This window comes from Xiphias gladius, chromosome 2, assembly GCF_016859285.1.
Source record: "Xiphias gladius isolate SHS-SW01 ecotype Sanya breed wild chromosome 2, ASM1685928v1, whole genome shotgun sequence".
Classification (NCBI taxonomy): domain Eukaryota; kingdom Metazoa; phylum Chordata; class Actinopteri; order Istiophoriformes; family Xiphiidae; genus Xiphias; species Xiphias gladius.
The window spans coordinates 13812691-13830190 of record NC_053401.1 but is presented as its reverse complement, the minus strand read 5'-3'; the positions used below and the strand labels follow the sequence as shown (position 1 = coordinate 13830190).

The 17500-nt window shown below is 39.3% G+C and overlaps 1 protein-coding gene and 1 non-coding gene across 5 annotated transcripts in view; both read right to left on the bottom strand.

Annotated features, from left to right (window-relative positions):
* brd1a (bromodomain containing 1a) overlaps nucleotides 1-17500 on the bottom strand; it is a 38662-nt gene that overhangs the window by 17985 nt on the left and 3177 nt on the right. The window contains exons 3-14 of one of the 4 annotated variants that reach the window (XM_040146900.1): nucleotides 17023-17191; nucleotides 16555-16686; nucleotides 16313-16441; nucleotides 14888-15200; nucleotides 14456-14776; nucleotides 12034-12618; nucleotides 11405-11543; nucleotides 10454-10587; nucleotides 9181-9290; nucleotides 8506-8660; nucleotides 6655-6811; nucleotides 2757-2972 (exon numbers count right to left, since the gene is read on the bottom strand). In XM_040146900.1, coding sequence (XP_040002834.1) covers nucleotides 2910-2972; nucleotides 6655-6811; nucleotides 8506-8660; nucleotides 9181-9290; nucleotides 10454-10587; nucleotides 11405-11543; nucleotides 12034-12618; nucleotides 14456-14776; nucleotides 14888-15200; nucleotides 16313-16441; nucleotides 16555-16686; nucleotides 17023-17191 — 2407 coding nt within the window. In that variant the 3' untranslated portion in view covers nucleotides 2757-2909. Of the gene's footprint in view, nucleotides 1-2756; nucleotides 2973-5151; nucleotides 6812-8505; nucleotides 8661-9180; nucleotides 9291-10453; nucleotides 10588-11404; nucleotides 11544-12033; nucleotides 12619-14455; nucleotides 14777-14887; nucleotides 15201-16312; nucleotides 16442-16554; nucleotides 16687-17022; nucleotides 17192-17500 lie in introns of those variants that run through there. The other 3 variants (XM_040146909.1, XM_040146917.1, XM_040146926.1) reach the window with 3 other exon arrangements.
* Nucleotides 15495-15567, bottom strand: trnae-cuc. Its single transcript has one exon. It is a non-coding gene; the product is annotated as a tRNA-Glu (tRNA).

The window sequence follows — 17500 nt, the reverse complement described above, 5'->3', positions numbered from 1 at the left end:
TAACAATCACAACTAAATTCCTAACCCCAACCCTTACCCTAAGTCTAACCTAAACCTAATTCTAACATGAACCCTAACACCAAGCCTTAACCCTCAAACAGCCCTTCACGACCAGCCGAAATGTCCTCACTTTACCAAAATGTCTTCACTCAAGGTCTGAAAGTCAAACTGGTCCTCACAAAGATAGAAGTGAAAGTACACACACACACACACACACACACACACACACACACACACACACACACACACACACACACACACACACACACACACACACACACAATCACCACCATGTTTCTGGAGCCAGCTGAATCATGACATTAACAGATAATTAGATGATCGCCTGGCTGCATTTGATGGGGGCACATGTGATGAGCAGCCGTCTAGGAGTCGAGTTAGTGAATGAGATTCCAGAGAGATATTATACACACAGATTTAACAGTAGCTATTAGATCTCAGGTGTTAAGCTGCAGCCGCGGTGAAAGCCTGCATGGTTTGTTACAGATTAGCAGTAAATAAATGACATCTTAAGGGACCACTGATGATTTTGTTTTTTGCTTGGCTTCATCAATGCTGAGCAGCTCTTTCATCTCATCCATCAGCAGTTTCTGATCACAGTCCAGTCTATTCAATAAATAATGTAGCTGCTGGTTTGATTTCTGCCCAAAAGCCATGCAGAGGACCTCATGACATGGAAACAGCACATATTTGTGTGCATATGCTTTAATTCACTTCGTCTACTCCATTCACCAATGCCTCTGGGCTCCTGTTTCTGCAAAGAGACAATAATCAGGTCATCTGGCATCCGGCGTGAATCCTTCATTAACAATCTAACGATAATCTCCACAGAAACATGTGACTGTAGGAGAAAATTTACATGAACTACATTTAAATTCCTTTGAAGTTGTTTGTTTTGCTCACCTTGGAAACACACTATTTCTACTTCTCCTCTGTGGTGAGAAGTAAACGCACCCCATAAATATTTATCTACCTAGGGCCTGTGCTATTCTGGCCCAGTGTTTTGAACATGGCCACTGGAGATCGAGCCTATCAGGGACCAACCGAGAAAGAGAGAGAGAGAGAGAAAGATAGAGAGAAGGAGAGAGAGTGTGAGGGGTGGATCGTGTGTGTGTGCGTGTGTGTGTGCGTGTGTGTGTGTGTGTGTGTGTGGGGGGGGGGGGGTAGGTTTGTGCATGTTCCAAAATGAAAAGTGGACGTTTGCATGATGTTTAATGCAGGAGAAATGGGGCAGGGTTCAGAGTGTGTTTTCCTTTCAAGTCACTTCACACACCTCCGAACTTTCAGTCACCAGTGAGAGGAGTATTAGCATAATCTTTAAGACTTTTCGTGCTTGTAGGGAACAATTTTTTGTCCCAAATTCAAGGCGAAAACAGGGTTATCCTCTTCAATACCACCACTTCACTGTTAGATCTGTTAGTACAAACTCAATCTTTGTTTAAAAAAAGGAAGTTTATTCTAAACTCTAATGGAGATGCCAAAGTCTCTAAAGATACTAGATGGGTCAGGCTGCATTTGGAGTAAAGGTTTATGAAATAATGGACAAGACATAAGACACATGGAATATTAAATGCCAGGAAAAAACATGGAGTCTTCAGTATGAATATATTCAGTTTAAACAACATTTACATTTTACAATAAGCTAGATCACACTGATATATACGTCAGAAACAGAATAAAATGATTTTGACAACCATTCCAAGCTACTTATGTAATACAAGGGGGACACTGGGGAAATATGCTTTCAGAGCTTCAAGTGATTATTTTCATTATTGATTAATCTACGGATCATTATTTCAATTAATTGCTTATTTGTTTAGTCCAGAAAATGTCAAGAAATTGTGTAAAAATGCCAATCGAAACTTTGCAGAGTCCAAGGTGATATCTTTAAAACCCAAAGATATTTACTAAGATATATAACAAAGATAAGCAGCAAACCCTCCCATCTGGAAAGCTGAAACCAGAGAATGTATTGCATTTCTTAAACTATTTTTGCTTGAAAATTAAAAGAAATGATCATCAAGATAGTTGTTGATTATTTTTCTGTTGACTAATTGTTTCAGTTCTACATGCTTCACCTTAATCCTCATCAAGAAGCTTGATTGTATTAAAGTATCTGATAGCCATAGTTCTACTTGATATTTAATGTGGCATATGCAAGGACCCAGCATCTCTACTTTGAGTCTGTTGTCAGAAAACCAACAGCAATGGCTCAGGTGCAAAATAAAAGCAGTTTCTTGGTATGGTTCAATGAATCTATCTGGTTAAAAAGTCAAGGAGGCCAAAAAGTCTAAGAAAAAACTTTTTTTCCCTTTTTTTACTTATCACCATAATCTTGGAGGCGGAGGAAAAGTTATCAGAAATTAGTTGCAAGGTCTGACACTAGTGTGCAACCCAGGCATTTCTTTCTGTCTCTCTCTGACATGGGAGCCAAAGAACTACAGGTGGCACGAGTTCATAATAATCAGTTGCATGAATATGGAATATGCGCACTCACTTTTACAGCTATGAACTCCTGCAGTACCATGTACCTGCCTTCCTGCGCATGACATGTAGAAAAGTGTTTCGGTGTGGGAACGTGACATCTCCTACCTGAACCCTGGTGATGCCTCTGTCCTGTGGGGTTGGATTAAACATCCACGGCCCTGTCTCTCACTCTCACACACACACACACACACACACACACACACACACACACACACACACACACACACACACACACACACACACACGCTCACCTGTTAACCGGTGAGCTCTGCAGACTTCCATAACTCCCCAGCCCTTCACCTGGATGTTATTGCTGCCCGCAGCATCCCCGCTCCACCACTCTAATGAGCCCGTCTCAACTCAGTCAAAGTCATCTGATGACACTGATGTGGGGAGATTGATATTCACGCTTGACTCGCCGTCCTCTCCACTTGACTGCCGTGTTTACCTCCCCACACAATTAGTATCTGGTGAAGACAGACAGACAAAGAGAGGTGAAAGGGATGGAGCCAGACGCTGCTCTGAGTTTGTGAGACTACATTAGCTCAAATTGTTTATAAAGATGGGAGATGTCTTTCAACGTGGCTTGAAGGTGGCTCTCTATATCACAGGGCCATTACTAGCTCATTTAATCCCCATACACCTGCCTTTCCAATCATAATGTCAGTAGCTTGAAGTAACAAAAGCTGGATTGGCTTAAGTAAAATGCATATTTCAACAGTTTTCAGCCAGATTTGCATCTAAGACGCCCGTCACTTTTGGCCTTTTAAGATGCATTTACGAATGAACCCACGGAGCTAACTCCACAAGTGTGACGGTGCAGGTTCAACTTCTGCCCACACAGGGTTGTTTACATTCTACCCTTCCATCTCTGTTAGCTAACATGCATCTGAACATTAGCATATAAACAAATAAAACACTTGAACTGTCTGCCCATTCTCTTCGAAAAAGAAAAGAAGATGGAGGGGCGGGTGTCGGCCAGTGATTGGCATTGGCAGACTTCTGAGCCGGAGGACAGAGGTGCCAAACCTGCAGCCATGTCTTCAAACTGATTTGGTATTAATCGACATTCTCTCCAATCGGTGCATTGAGCATTTGAACACAGCGATGAAAACGGTTTATCTGCTGAATACTGATCCCTAACTGAAAGGAGGAAAGAGTAGGGCTGAGCTCGACAGTGGGACGCTCAGGTACGCGGGGGTTGTAAACGGCTTCTTAGCGAAATGAAGGGAGGTTTTTGTGTGGAGCCACAGCTCCGCCCTGTGGACAAACTTAAAATGGCCGTCTCTTTCTGTTCAGTTAATACCAAACTTGCATCTCTCACTTAGCTTCAACAGCAAGAATTTGCGCTGTATTTTAAATATTGTACTTTCTACTCAACTACATTTATTTTGCAGGTTACGTGAAAGTTTTTACATGTGTATAGTTGTCTCTTGTCCCATATCAGATATGTATGAGTTGTTAGCATTCTCACTAGAGACAATTCCCCTATAAACTCCTCATATAGTTTAATTTAAATAACTGTTCAAGACCCAAAGATGTAAAACTATCAAGTACTTCACACAAAGAAAGCAAATTTAGAAAACTAATCTACTAATCTGAATCTAAGTAAAGATAGCTTGTAAAATGCTGTTTGCACATTGGTGCATTGCTAACAATCAAATAATATCAGTCACAACAGCCTTTATTTCCATAATGACTACCGGTAATACTTCTGTTCTTTTACTTAACTAAAGGTTTGATGAGTCTTAATTGTAATTGAGTATTGGTAGTGTTAGTTAAGGAATACAGGCATACAGTAATCCTGAACTTCAGTAGCTACAGTTTGTACAGTCAGTATTGAAATATCTCCTCAAAAGCACTAAAATTTAGCTTGGGAACTGGAGAAGGGAAGCCGTAATGATTTCCTTAAAACATCTCCTGTGGCTATATAAACTTTGAATTCCTAGCTATATAATCCTACCCTGTCTGTTTACTAGCAATTGTGAAAATTCATCTCAATTAACTTGGTTTGATTTGCAATTTCATAAAATTATACATAGAAGAATTCAAAATAATAATTTAGAAATCTCTCCTTTTCATGAAATGTAGATTTTTTTTTTGTTGTATCATCCCTTGATGCTCTCAGCACATGCAAAGTATCCAGCAGCCTGTCAAGATCCAGCCCACATTATGTAGCTGGCAACCTATAGGACACGAATTGCAGTTTAAGTGGACAATCATCGACTGAGAAGATGAGAATGGTACAGTGCCATTTGGCAAATGGTAGGTTGAATTAGTGTCTGCCCTCTGCCAACCAAGAAGGAAGTACAGTCCTTAATAAGAATTTAAGTCTCTCGTGTGCCCCAGATAAGACTCAAAAAAATCTAAATTTAACAACAAATTGAATTTGAATTTAGGCTTTTTTTTTCATTAAGAGTTTTGGTCACTTTATTGTGCACTAAAATTGTGAATGCTTGAAACATTTATTTGAACAACAAAGGGGGAAAATTAATAATTCATTAGGTTTTGAAAGCTGTACTATATCACTAAGAGCCACCACAAAAAACCAAAAATGTTGCTTAAAAAAAAAAAAGAAAAGAAAAAGAAAAGGGAAGCACGTGTTCATATTTGTATGTTTATTTTTTGCTTTGCTACAAAAAAAAAAAAACAGTCCCAGCAATATTTTGTATGACCTGATTTAAAAAACTACTACAGTTAAGTACAAAATGAAATATACCAAAACTACCCAATGCTACCCAGAAAAAATAAGCAATAGTATAAAATGAAATGTCTTGAAGTCTACAACTACAAAAAAAAGTTAGAAAAAGGTTACTTAAAAAGAAGGCAAGTATCCACCACAAAATGTGCCACTTTACCACAATCAGTTTGCACGTCTTTCCTTGAATATAAAGTAATGCAAATACTTTACAATAAGTTAACGCAGGCACATCTCCCTACGACTACAGCAAAACCAAGTAACAGTCAAATGTATCACATAAAAATACACACTTTTTTCTTTTTTGGCAACAATTTCACACATCACACAGAAAATTAATCATCAAAAAACATCTGGGTAGCAACATTTTTGGTTTCTTGAGAATAATATATGTTCTGTGTCCACAACATCAGACTGCCTTGTATGAGCTTCAGAGACTTACATACTGTATTACTGTGTATTCAAATCATATAAATATATATGAACAAAAATATACTAAAACTATTTTTATACAAAAAAGATTAATGCCAAAATGGAAGCTTATGATTATAAACTCCAATAACTTAAAAAAAACTGAAAAAGGGAATACTTTCATACTTTTCAGAAACATGACATTTTAGCCCTAATCTCCTTAATACTAAGGCTTTTGCAATTTTTTTTTAATTCTTCTTGATCATACAGCACTGGCAATATAGCACTCACACCTTAATGCCAAGAACGCATCAAGTATAAATACTAAGAAAACTCCTATACAGTACCCATTTATGTCAAAACTACAAAATAAGTTAGTGTCAGGCAACTGTACAGATTATTTACAGTTTAAATACAAAGGAAGATTTTGTAAATGGAGATGACTTCCGTATGTAAATGTGACCTTGACATTAACGTAAGCTTTGGCTACAGCTGATTCAATGCAATTGAACAGCCCTCATGTAGGCAGGAAATGTACGTTTTTTTTAATCCACTTTAGCTGGTTTACCAGATACTAGATGCTTCTTTTTTAGTCACTTGTAACTGAAATTATGATCGGCCACTGACAGAATAACGGACCTTGGTAAGGTTACCAAACTGTACGGAATCAATCACTAAGGTTTTTGCCTTGAGGTGTTAGATGAAAATGACAGTCGTGATTGGTGGAGTGAGGGTGGGGGTGACAAAAAGGGACTAGTCTCTAAGCACAGTTACCAGCCTGGAGGTGGAGAGGATAAGTAGACACATTCACATTCAGCAGCAGCCGTATCCCATCGGCACATGGTAGGAGTGTGTATGAGTAGGAATGGATGAGGAACAGACACCACCTGTTACAGAAGGTGCCCAGTAAACATTTGAGTCCCAGACAGAAAGGTGGAGGGGGGGGGAGGTATTTGGTACAGGAGAGGTACAAGTTTGTGTGTGTGTGTTGGGGAAAGAGCCAGCGCGTGTCATCAATCCACATCACTGAGGTCACTGACTGGCTCGTCCTGCACTATGCTTAGGTGGTTCATGGCACGGCTGAAGGCAATCTGGACAGCCTTGCGAATGCTGGATGTGCGGCCCTCCATCATTTTGATCTTGTCTATGGTCTTGTCCATCCCCAGGGGAACCATCTTGGATCTAGGAAGCCACTGCCTGAAGAGGGAGAATAAGCACTGACATTACATCATCTGAACAGCATCTAAAATTGAATGTTTCCCCATTATTTTAAAAGTATTACTTTACAGGAATGCATCGCTCTCTTCACAGAAAAACTGTCATTTCTCACCATAAATAAAGTTTGATTTTAAACACAGAACTGCAGATAATTTGTTAAAATGTATTAAAACATGGATTATTCTATTTGTTTCCAGTTTATTCTCATATTCAGATTTATTAAATTATGTGATTATACATTTTTATATAGCAACAATTACCCTTAGAACTATGTTATCTATGAGGTGGAAAAAACATAATGCCAACATCCTTTTTTTAGTATATCTTCCTGCCACTTGACACTTTGATTGGATATGGAGGCCTGAATGTCAGATTAAGTCACTTGTTGTGCCTACAAAATTCAATTTTGCTCCCTGCGTCATTCATGCTTAATCTAAAAAATATGTTTTCACACAGCTGAACTGCCTTTTAAACATGAAAAGTAACTGAAAGAAACAACTGCAGCAAAAAAAAGTTGGTCCTCTTTATTTTCCTGTAATAATTGAATTTCTGACTGTAAATGTTGCTACGACAGATCGAAATTTGGACAAAGTGGCTTTGTTTCAGTAGGTGAAAACATAGATGATCAAGTATGCACTAAAAATCACAGATTCTTGCAGATTTTTTGTGTAAAATTGAGAAAATTTGGGTAATAATACCCAGTAATTACCGCAACAGCAATTGCTGATATTCAACCATAATAGTAGCAGGAGTAGCAAAAGTACAACCCTTAAATGCTATTGCTATAACTATGGCTACTGTAAATGCTTTACTTGAGTCATCTGCAGAGACTGCCAATGAATCAGAGAGAGGAGCACGTGGGCTTTAACAGTAGAACTTTACTCTTATTTTAAAAAGTGGTATCAGGAATAACATTTTACTATTTTTAATTTATGTCTGATTAAGATACTAAGCTTGAACCACCTGCAAAGTTTTCTTTTACAGAGTGTAAATTCTGCTGCGTTCATAGTTGTTCCAAAACAACACTTAACTGTCAGTTGCCATTTAAGAACTGACTTTAGTATTTGGCTCCACAGTAGTATGGTAGCGTCAGTGAGGTATGGATAAGGTATCTTTGTTTCACCACACAAACACACAGGTGCCCATACACAGTAGACACAAAAGCAAACAGTAAAAATCTCAAGTTACTGCAGATATTTTTCCGGAAAACAGGAGGAAATTTCTCAGGTTCTTGCATTCAACCAGAATAGAAACAGGAGACAAAAGTAAAAGATTAAAATGTTTAAGTGATGTAAGGAATAACATTTTATGATTTCAAATGTAGGGTGTTGTTAAAAACTATATTCTGAACAAAAGACTTGTGCAGTCTGATCACTAAAATGTGGACCATCATTCCTAGCAGCAGACTAAAAGGTGTGTGTGGCCTGTTATCAGTCTGATACAAAGGTTACAGTACCATTTTCACTGTTTAAGACTGAAAAACATTTTCCTGGTGATGGGAGTCCTGGTGAAATTTTCAAATGCCTCTTGAAGCAAGAGCCATTGGTTGACTCTTGACAATCAATGTCACGCAGCCAAAAGAGAATAATGATCAGTTTACTTTCAAGTTGATAGGATTACCTTTGTAGAAACCTGCAGCAGCTTAAGTAATTTCTTCAGATAGCAGCACTCACCAGCTACGCTTGTTGTCGAAGAAGAGGACGAGGTAGAGTTTCTCTTCGGCTTTGTACTGCATCTGTTCTCCGATGCGTAGCACATCCATGGGGGGCATGGGGATGGACACCCCATTGTGTTGGCAGCCTACACGCGGCATGTGGGGGTCGATGATCTACACACAGCAGAGGAGGCAACACACATGCTCATGGATGCAAACGTATGGTAAATATACATTCACACAGAGAATCACTCAAGCATATAGTAAAGATGTCTACACTGTACACACACACACACACACACACACACACACACACACACACACACACACACACACACACACACACACACACACACACACACACACATGCAACCTCACATGCACACACACACACACAAAAAAAACCAGCTTGGGGCAATACGATTGTTTCCGTCATTTGTCCTTTCATGCTAAGGTCAAATTAAACTGATTAACAGTGAAAGGCTGCCAACTAGAGGAAAAACACAGACAATTTAGAAAAGTGGGCACTTGTCACCTAAAAGTAGCTGTAGTGAAACTATTGCCTCATCCCGAAAGACAAGAGTGTCATAATTAGGTTCCACTGTGTCCCAAAGTGAGGAGATGACAACAAAACGTCAGAGTAAAAAGACTTTTAGTCAGTGACTGTCATGCTTTCTCTCCCACAAACACTCACCAAGGCTGGGTAGGAAGGGTATCCACTACATTTGGCCCAAACTAGCTTTAGGGGTTCCAATGCAACTGTTGCAGCACTAGCGGGCATCCAGATATTGCTGTTGCCAACCTCTATGGAAGCGGGAACAACACCATACAAGTCATGTGTGGGTTTAAACACGCATAGAAACACATTACCAAAGCCATGCTTTATGTGCAGGAGCACAGGGCATATCAGGGTGGGAAATTAACTTTTCCCGGTAAGAGCCACAGTGAACGACAGATAATGAAATTTACGAGCCACGTGTACGATTTAATCAGCCGAATGTGAATTTTAGATGAGGGATGAGTCTCCAGATGCTGACTGGTTACATGCCATGGTGGCAGGCAGAGTACAAAGACTAACTGGTCACTGCCAAAAGTCACAAGAACTTGGCTACTAGCTGCTGTTAATTTCCAACCCTGTTTTTTATATGTGTAAACAGGCCTCTGCATGTTCTATTAAATTAAAATGTTAAGCCCAAATTGATACTGAAGCTAGAATGAATGATGACTATTATAATTTCCCACAGACCAAGGTGACATCTTCAAATGTTTTGTCTGACCAACAGTCCAAAACCCAAATATATTGAGTTTAATGTCATGTATGACAAAGAAAAGTATCAAATACTCAAAGCTGAAAAGGTAGAAACAGATAATGTTTGGCATTTTTGCTTAAAAAAATGACTAAATCAAAATAAATGCAGATTTGTTTTCTGTTGATCAATTAATCAACTAATTATTGCAGCTCTATATACTGGCTTATCTCATTAATATCGGTGTGTATTTTGGCTTAAATGCAAGAAGAAATTGCAGTAAATACTGTATCCTGTGAACTTTTACTGCTCTAAATGTACTGTTTTCTCATACTTACTGTTTTCTTTAATAAAGTGAATTGTTGTAAACTCTTAGATGTCCTGTCTTAGAATCCTTGTTCATCCTTGTCACAACTCTTAAGGTATGAGTTGATGTAAAAAATTGTTTAAACTCTTGACTATTAATATTCAACTCAAAAATCCAGTATCTTTCAGGTGCTGATTCATTAGTTTCTGTTTACAGACAGTCGAAACAATTGCAGAGTGTAGCGCTTAAGTACAGAATTTCATATGATCAACTAAATGTAAATATTTCATTGGAAAAAATGGAAAAATACTCTATATTTATTTGAATAAAGTAGGTCTGTATAGAAAATGTTGAAATTTACCCTCAACCCACATGCATGCAGTTTACTTTGTCACTTAGAGCACCCAACTTACCAGCAGCAATTCGTGCTGCTTTTGCAAAATTCCCGGTTTCAATGCAGGCGATTAATTCACTCTTATCGTCCACAGTGTTTCTCCGGACCAAGGCAGGTTTTCCCTTCCCACATTTTGGAAGACTTAGAATGGTGCTGGAAACGAAAAAGAAGACAAAGACACCGCAAAGTCTACTTTAGAAACAAAACATCTAGTGCTATGATGACTTGAACAGGAAAAGTCTTGTTCTGGAACAAAGTGTTGGACGACCAGCTAAATGAAAAAAATGGAAGGATGGAACAGCAGACCAGCTGACATTGCCTTCTTTATGGTGTGTTCACATATAGCAACACCAAGTTGCTGCCAGTATCTGGGGGTGTGTTGTGTTGAGCACTCTGTTCAGTTGTTTTCTTACGTATCTGCTTCTGTCAGACAGACCAGCAATGCTGGCCATTTGTTTCCACATGTTATTGTTCTTTTTAATGTCCCCGGTAACTCGTTAAAAGACAAATAAAGAACTGGGAAGCCAAAAAAACGATGTCCCATTTTGTTTAAAGTTAAAAAAAAAAAAAAAAAAAAAATTTAAAAGTTCCTTCGCATAGTAAAGTGTAGTAGTAAACAGCTCTGTGCTTCTGTTTCCGCTGGGATCAAGATGATTGTAATTGGCTCTTGCCTGGCTATGACTTGTACAGCATTCCAGGATATTTGCATGAAGTTGAGCTTTACTAAACTATCCCCTATAGTGTAGCTGGGAGCTTTTAGAGTCTGTAGAGCCCAACAGGGGCCGCAGGACTGCAAAGCTAGGTCTCATTCACACTAAATTTTTGAATCCATTCCTGAACTGCCAGTTAGGCAGCGTTATATTATTCACTGCTTCATTCACATTTTGCAGCTGATCCTCAGAGACAAAATGCCACAAAAAAAAAGGAAAGTCATAAGAATAGACATTTGTTTCTTTATTGCAGGGATTACCTGGTGCTTCCTGGCAGACTGCTACATGAGGAGATGGAGGACTCAGAGGCACAGCGTCTTCGTGGCTCCACAGGTCTACTGGTTCTACTGGGCTCTTCTAGCTCCTTCTCCTCCTCTTCCAGAAAACCACTTGAGAGACCTGAGAGAACACACAGTAAAAATTCACAACCAATAACAAAAATATAATACTCTGAATCTGAGCCACTTCTGTCAAATGCTGATGTATCTAAAACAGCTACTGGTTGTTCAGCCAACCTCTAATCCAATTTAAGCAAACAGATGTAAAAGAGTTAACAAGTGTCTGTTGTTACTTACTGCTGGGCTGTTTGGAATTTGACTGTGATGACTTGCAGTGTAACAGCTAATTGCGATGTTTGTGCTGCCAGTTTCAGCGGTTGGCAAAAGACCGTAATTTAATCAAGCGGTTGAAGAAGTGCCATTCAAATTCTCAAATACTGGAATTCAAAGAAATGTTTAACCATGCTGAAAATTGCAAAAAATGCTAGAAAATTTTGCAAGTTATTGTCAGAGGATGAAAATATTGATGGCATTGAATGACCAGACCTAACATACAGTTCATTTTAAAAACTAAGTTTTTTTCAGCATATTTTTCTCTGTACACTTCTTACCAGTGTCAAATCGTTTCACAGGAGACTCTCCCTCCTCTTCATGGTCTCCCTCCCCTCCCCCTTCCTCCTTGCGCTCTCTGCTGCCACTGTGCTTCCTCTTCTTGCTGTGAAGTAGCGTTTCCAGCCTGGGTATTACCACTGACAGGAAGGATTTGGAACCCAGCTGTGCACCGTCTTCATCTTCCTCCTCCTCGTCTTCTTTTCTATCAACGCTGTCAGCCCCCTCCTCTCCGCTCCTCGGGGGCTTGTGTGGACTGGAAGTCTTCGATTTGCGGAAGAGCACGGCGGTCCGGCGGTTAACTGTTCCCGTGGGCTCGGCGAGCGTCGATGTGGCCACCACACTCACATCTCCATCCAACAACGAGTTCTGGAGGCCGTCACAGGAGTGGCCGTTGAGGCGTGGAGTAGAAGAGAGCAGGTCTGGGATTTCCCTATCAAACTTGACTTGCTTGCTGTGAGTCTTGTCATCACAGTCTGGGGCGGCGTCAATTGGCTTGAGGGTGGGGGGTTCAGAATCTGTGTCTGAATGAATGAGGGGTGGTATGGAGTCTGATGGCTCCAGTTTAGGGGGAAGGGACTTGTCTCCTGTAGGGTAGGAGAACAGAAAACATACAGTTTATAGATGTAATATTGACTACAGAGTCAGCATTAATCATTTAAAATACTAAGAACTACACACATTATTCAGGTTATGGCACAAAGGCTGTTTTTATAGTTTTTGATTATTAAGAACTAAAATTAGTTTTTCTTGTTTTTTTTAGGTGAAGTGCTACCAAGTTTTCATGTGCTAAAGAAATAAAACATCATACATTTTTATTATTATCGTAAAGGATTAGCTATGCAGAAAACGTTATGAAATCGTTTGAAAGAACAACAAAAAGCTATTCCTAAAAAGTAAAATATAAACAAATATAACAAAAGTCCATGACAAAGACAAAAAAATTATCTACAGTAGAATGCTATTAGCATATGGCTTTTGGGTTTGTCATAAGTAAAACTAAGTTCTATTTAGCATAACTCTGAAGCACTTTTACATTAAAAAAAAAAAAGCGAACAATTACCTTTTCCTATATTTTTTCCCCACTACCTCATTTTAATGCTATCTTCACCAGACTTAATGTGACTCAGCAAGTGCTGTGCGTTTAAGCTTGAGGAAGCCACTGCAGTGACATATTGTGTGATACTACAGAAACAGAGTGTTATGACCTTGTTTTACAAATGTTAGCTGGTATTTTTTTGTGGATGCAGAAAATGATGGTTCCTTGGACCCATTCAAGGACCAGTTTCAGAAGGAGCAACTGATGTTGTTAGGATTCACCAGTAACACTGGCTGCCAGAGCACAACCATCACCTCCATGTAAACCTTAAATAATGACTGACTGGATCTTTGATTTGGAATAAGAAGTTCACAAAAGTTTTTGTGTTTACTAAGCCTTTTAAACATTTTTTTAAGTTTATTCATCCCCTTATATTAGATTCATGTCATTGATTTTTGAGGTTTTTGTGTGGTTCCCTTTTTTTCACCCTTCCACTGACTTTTTATAGTCAGTCTACTACACTTTAAGCTCTTCCTGAATGAAAATAAAACCATACTTGTATACTTGAATCTATAACCTACAATTGCAATCCCTATACTGACAGCTGAAACTGTGCTTTTTTCTTTCCCAGAGTTACAGCCCAGTGAATAAGACTTGAATCAACAGAGCAATCGGGACACAAAAACTGCAGATGCTCCTTCTGCAATGAACTTCAAATTTTTATGACTCACATAATGTTTTTGGAACCATTCTGTGCCAATTAAGATATACTATATTGGTGCAATAACTAATCTGAAGTGTGTGTTAAAGTCATTAAAAAATCTTATTAGAAAGATACAGACAAATAATATTAACACTAATGATCCCATTCACATTCAATGGTTTTTATCAGTTGATAACATAATAAAAATGGATTTGACTCTCTTGTTTCTAGTTTTAGGAAATAAAGGTTAGTGTTCACAACTGTAGACTTTCCCAAATACCAAGAAGTCTGCAGTGTTCAAAAGATGCTCACCTCCATATAACAGGGCAGTGTTTTATAATGATTTTTATAGTAGCCTGATAATCAGACTTAATCGCCATTTCATTCTCTTCAAATTGCGAAAAAAAATCTGAGATGTGGGCAGCAAATCCGAGGCTGGAACCAGGCTAGTGCTACTTTACCCTACTTTGATGTTTGATACACACTTGGAAACAGGTATATCATGTCACTGTTTTGCTCTGTGAGGTTATGTCTAGGGTAGGGGGCTAATCTCTGACCTCTGACATGCGTTCAGGATATTGAGGGCATGTGATTCTCTTTAAAATCACAGAGGCTGTATGACGAGCACAGCATCAACTGTAAAATTGATTTCCTAATAAAGTCAAAATAGATTCACACATACCCTCATCATCTGGAAAATGTCCGATAGGCTTCATTCTCTCTTCTTTAGGTTTACCCATCTCTAGGTGGGTGGGAGCTGATGAGGATGGTGCTGATGTGGAAGGAGTTGTGGAGGAAGAAGAGTGGTGGTGGGAGGGTAGAACTCTTTTTAGGCTCATTTCATTGCGAACATCGTTAATGGTCTTTTTGAGTAGCTTTAGACGCTTGCTACGTGAAGGGCTGGACTTCATGGCACAGGTGAGGTCAAACTTCTCCAGTAGCTGCTGCAGCTGCTTGTCCAGAGACAGATGCTCCCGATTGGCTGGTACAAGTAGGCGGTCCACTATGGAAAGAATTAAACACATTTTATGAATACTCCTTAGTAACCTGCCCTGACTGTAGTGATACATATAGTATGTAACATAGAAAGATGTAGCTTTGCTGCTGCCCTTACCGTCCTCCCAAGAAAAGGATGGTTGTGCTTTGATTTCTGGAGCCTCGGCCAGATGCATGCCGCTTTCCACGTCAAAGCCGATTTTCTCTACATCACGCCGTGCCTTTCTCAGCAGGGCCCCACCCTGATCTCGGAGGCGAACAGAAGCCCGGTAGAAATAGGTGTCCTTTGAGTTATACTTCATGCAATTTTCAATAATGAGGTTGAAGTCATTCTCAAACTGCTCAAAATTGTTGTAGCCCTGGGCATCAATGCGCTGCCTCATGGTGGAGAAGTCCATTGGGTGCTTGATGTGATCGAGGTAGTCAGGCACCTATAAGAAACAGCAGATATAATGGACCATTTTAAAATTACTTAAAATTAAAAAATATTGTATGTTGCGTGTTTACCCAACATTTATGGCCAGATTTGAACATTTTAGATAAAGCATTTAATTCATTTCTGTTTCTATTACTCTGTTAGTGGATGTTATATATTGCTCCAGAATATTGCAGACTCTTAAAACTCAGGAGACTTATTACCAACAAAGCACTTTCCACACATGCAAAGCTAACCTAGAACATGAATATTCTAGCACCAATGAAATGAAATACAGAGCCAAAAACTACACCCATCGTGGGGCTTGAACCCACAACCCTGAGATTGAGAGTCTGATGCTCTACTGACTGAGCTAGACAGGCATACAGAGAGAGAGTCACCCGTCACCTTTAACAGACATCACCATCTAGCGTCAAATCTTATTCTCAAGTTTCACATTCCATTTGCCAGCAACTCACATGGCTCAACACTGTCTACACAGGGAGCAGACTGGATTTACTGTATAACCTGAGTCACTATGATCAGAACCTGCAGCATGGAGCAAGCAGTGGTAATCTCTGTGATGTGTTTGAGTGGAACTTTTAATACTTACAGGGGTGAACAAAGTTCCCTCTTTAAATTAGGTAAATGTTTGGATGACTTATATAGAAATACATATCATAATGCATGCAATTATTTTAACATATCTAAAGCAGTTTTCTAGCAATCAGGTAGAAAACAAGTAAAAGATCCACCGTACTGCTGTTAGTGGGCTTTCATCCTGAAAATAGTACAGCGGCAGAATGCAAAGGGCTGTGTTGAAATATGAACCAGCAAGTCCAGTTTTGCTTATCAAACAGCAAGTCTCTAGATGGCAGTTTAAGTCCTTGCGCTGGATTGTACACCTTTTAAAAAGTTAATCATGGCAACTTGTGCACACACAAAAAAGAACAATTCTGATAAGTACGCCCACATAACAAAAACATAAATATCCCACATCAAATTAAACAGTAGTGTACAACAAATAAGGTGTTTATGCAACATATGCATTCATAATCTCACATAGGAAAATGGTTAGACTGAATATGTGGAATACAAAAAAAAAAAGGTTTTTTCAGACAAGTTCACCTCATTAACATCAACCGGCTGGGCAAAGATCCTGGCCTGGTCTTTTGCCTGAAGTTGGTCCAAGAGAGCTCTGAGCAAAATACTGAAAGGAGTCAGCTGCATCTCTAGGAGGGTCTCCTGCAGCTTAATCTACAACACAGCACAAAAGGAAACCTTTAGAAGATCAGATTGTTTCATTTATTTAGCAGAATTTCTCTGGCCAGTGGTAAGTCGGTCGACTCTATCCATCCATCAACTCATACCTCTTCCCTCTTGAGCTTCTCCCTCTTGCGGATTAATTCCAGCAGCAGCCGGGCTCGCTCCAGGTCGTGTCGGAGACGGTGCCATTCCTTCAACTGGTCCTTTAATGCCCTACTCTCCTCCTCACTCTGCCTCTGGACAAGACAATAAAACAAAAATACATACATTTAAGAACAGAATAGAACAGAAAATGCACCATACAGTGAGGTCCTCTATTACTTTATGGCCCCCAGATCCTCACTTAACAGAAACCAGCATGTATACACACAACATTATAAAACATCTTGTGAACAGCAGTAATAAAAGTGTAGATCAGCATACTGCACAAAACAGTTAAATGTAGAGGCTTAACAAATTCGTGAAAATTATGGCTGAATGCATAATCATAACACAAAGTTCAAGTTCTACAAACTACTGGTTCTTTGGTAAAATGAAAAATGAAGACTGAAAGTCTTCTCTTGTTGACTGACAGATGAACAAACCGGTTGCGCATTCTTCTGAGACTGAAGGCTTGTTTGAAGGCGTCTGATGAGGGGAAGCCCATTCCTGGACTGCCTCTTTAGTGTCCAGTAATTTAGGACCAGCTCCACAAATGCTTTCTTCTTCTGGACTGACACCTGGTTCAGAATGGTTTGTAACCTAGAGGAGCCAGGATGACAGGTATTAGAAGGATAGAGGCAGGGAGAGATAGCAACTCAACTATTCCAAACATCCCAAGTTACTAGCTGCTTGTAGTATTTTACCAGTTAATCAATTTTTAGAAAATAGACCATGGAAACTGTGGCCGGTTAGCTTTGGCGGTGGATTTTAGAGTAATATTAAACTTTACAGTGACAAACAGATTTTAACCAGCACTTAACACAGACCAAATGAATATAAGCAGATCACTGGGGAATGCAAATATTTGCCAGTGTCACATGGCCAAACCCTGCAACAAGTGTTTGTACA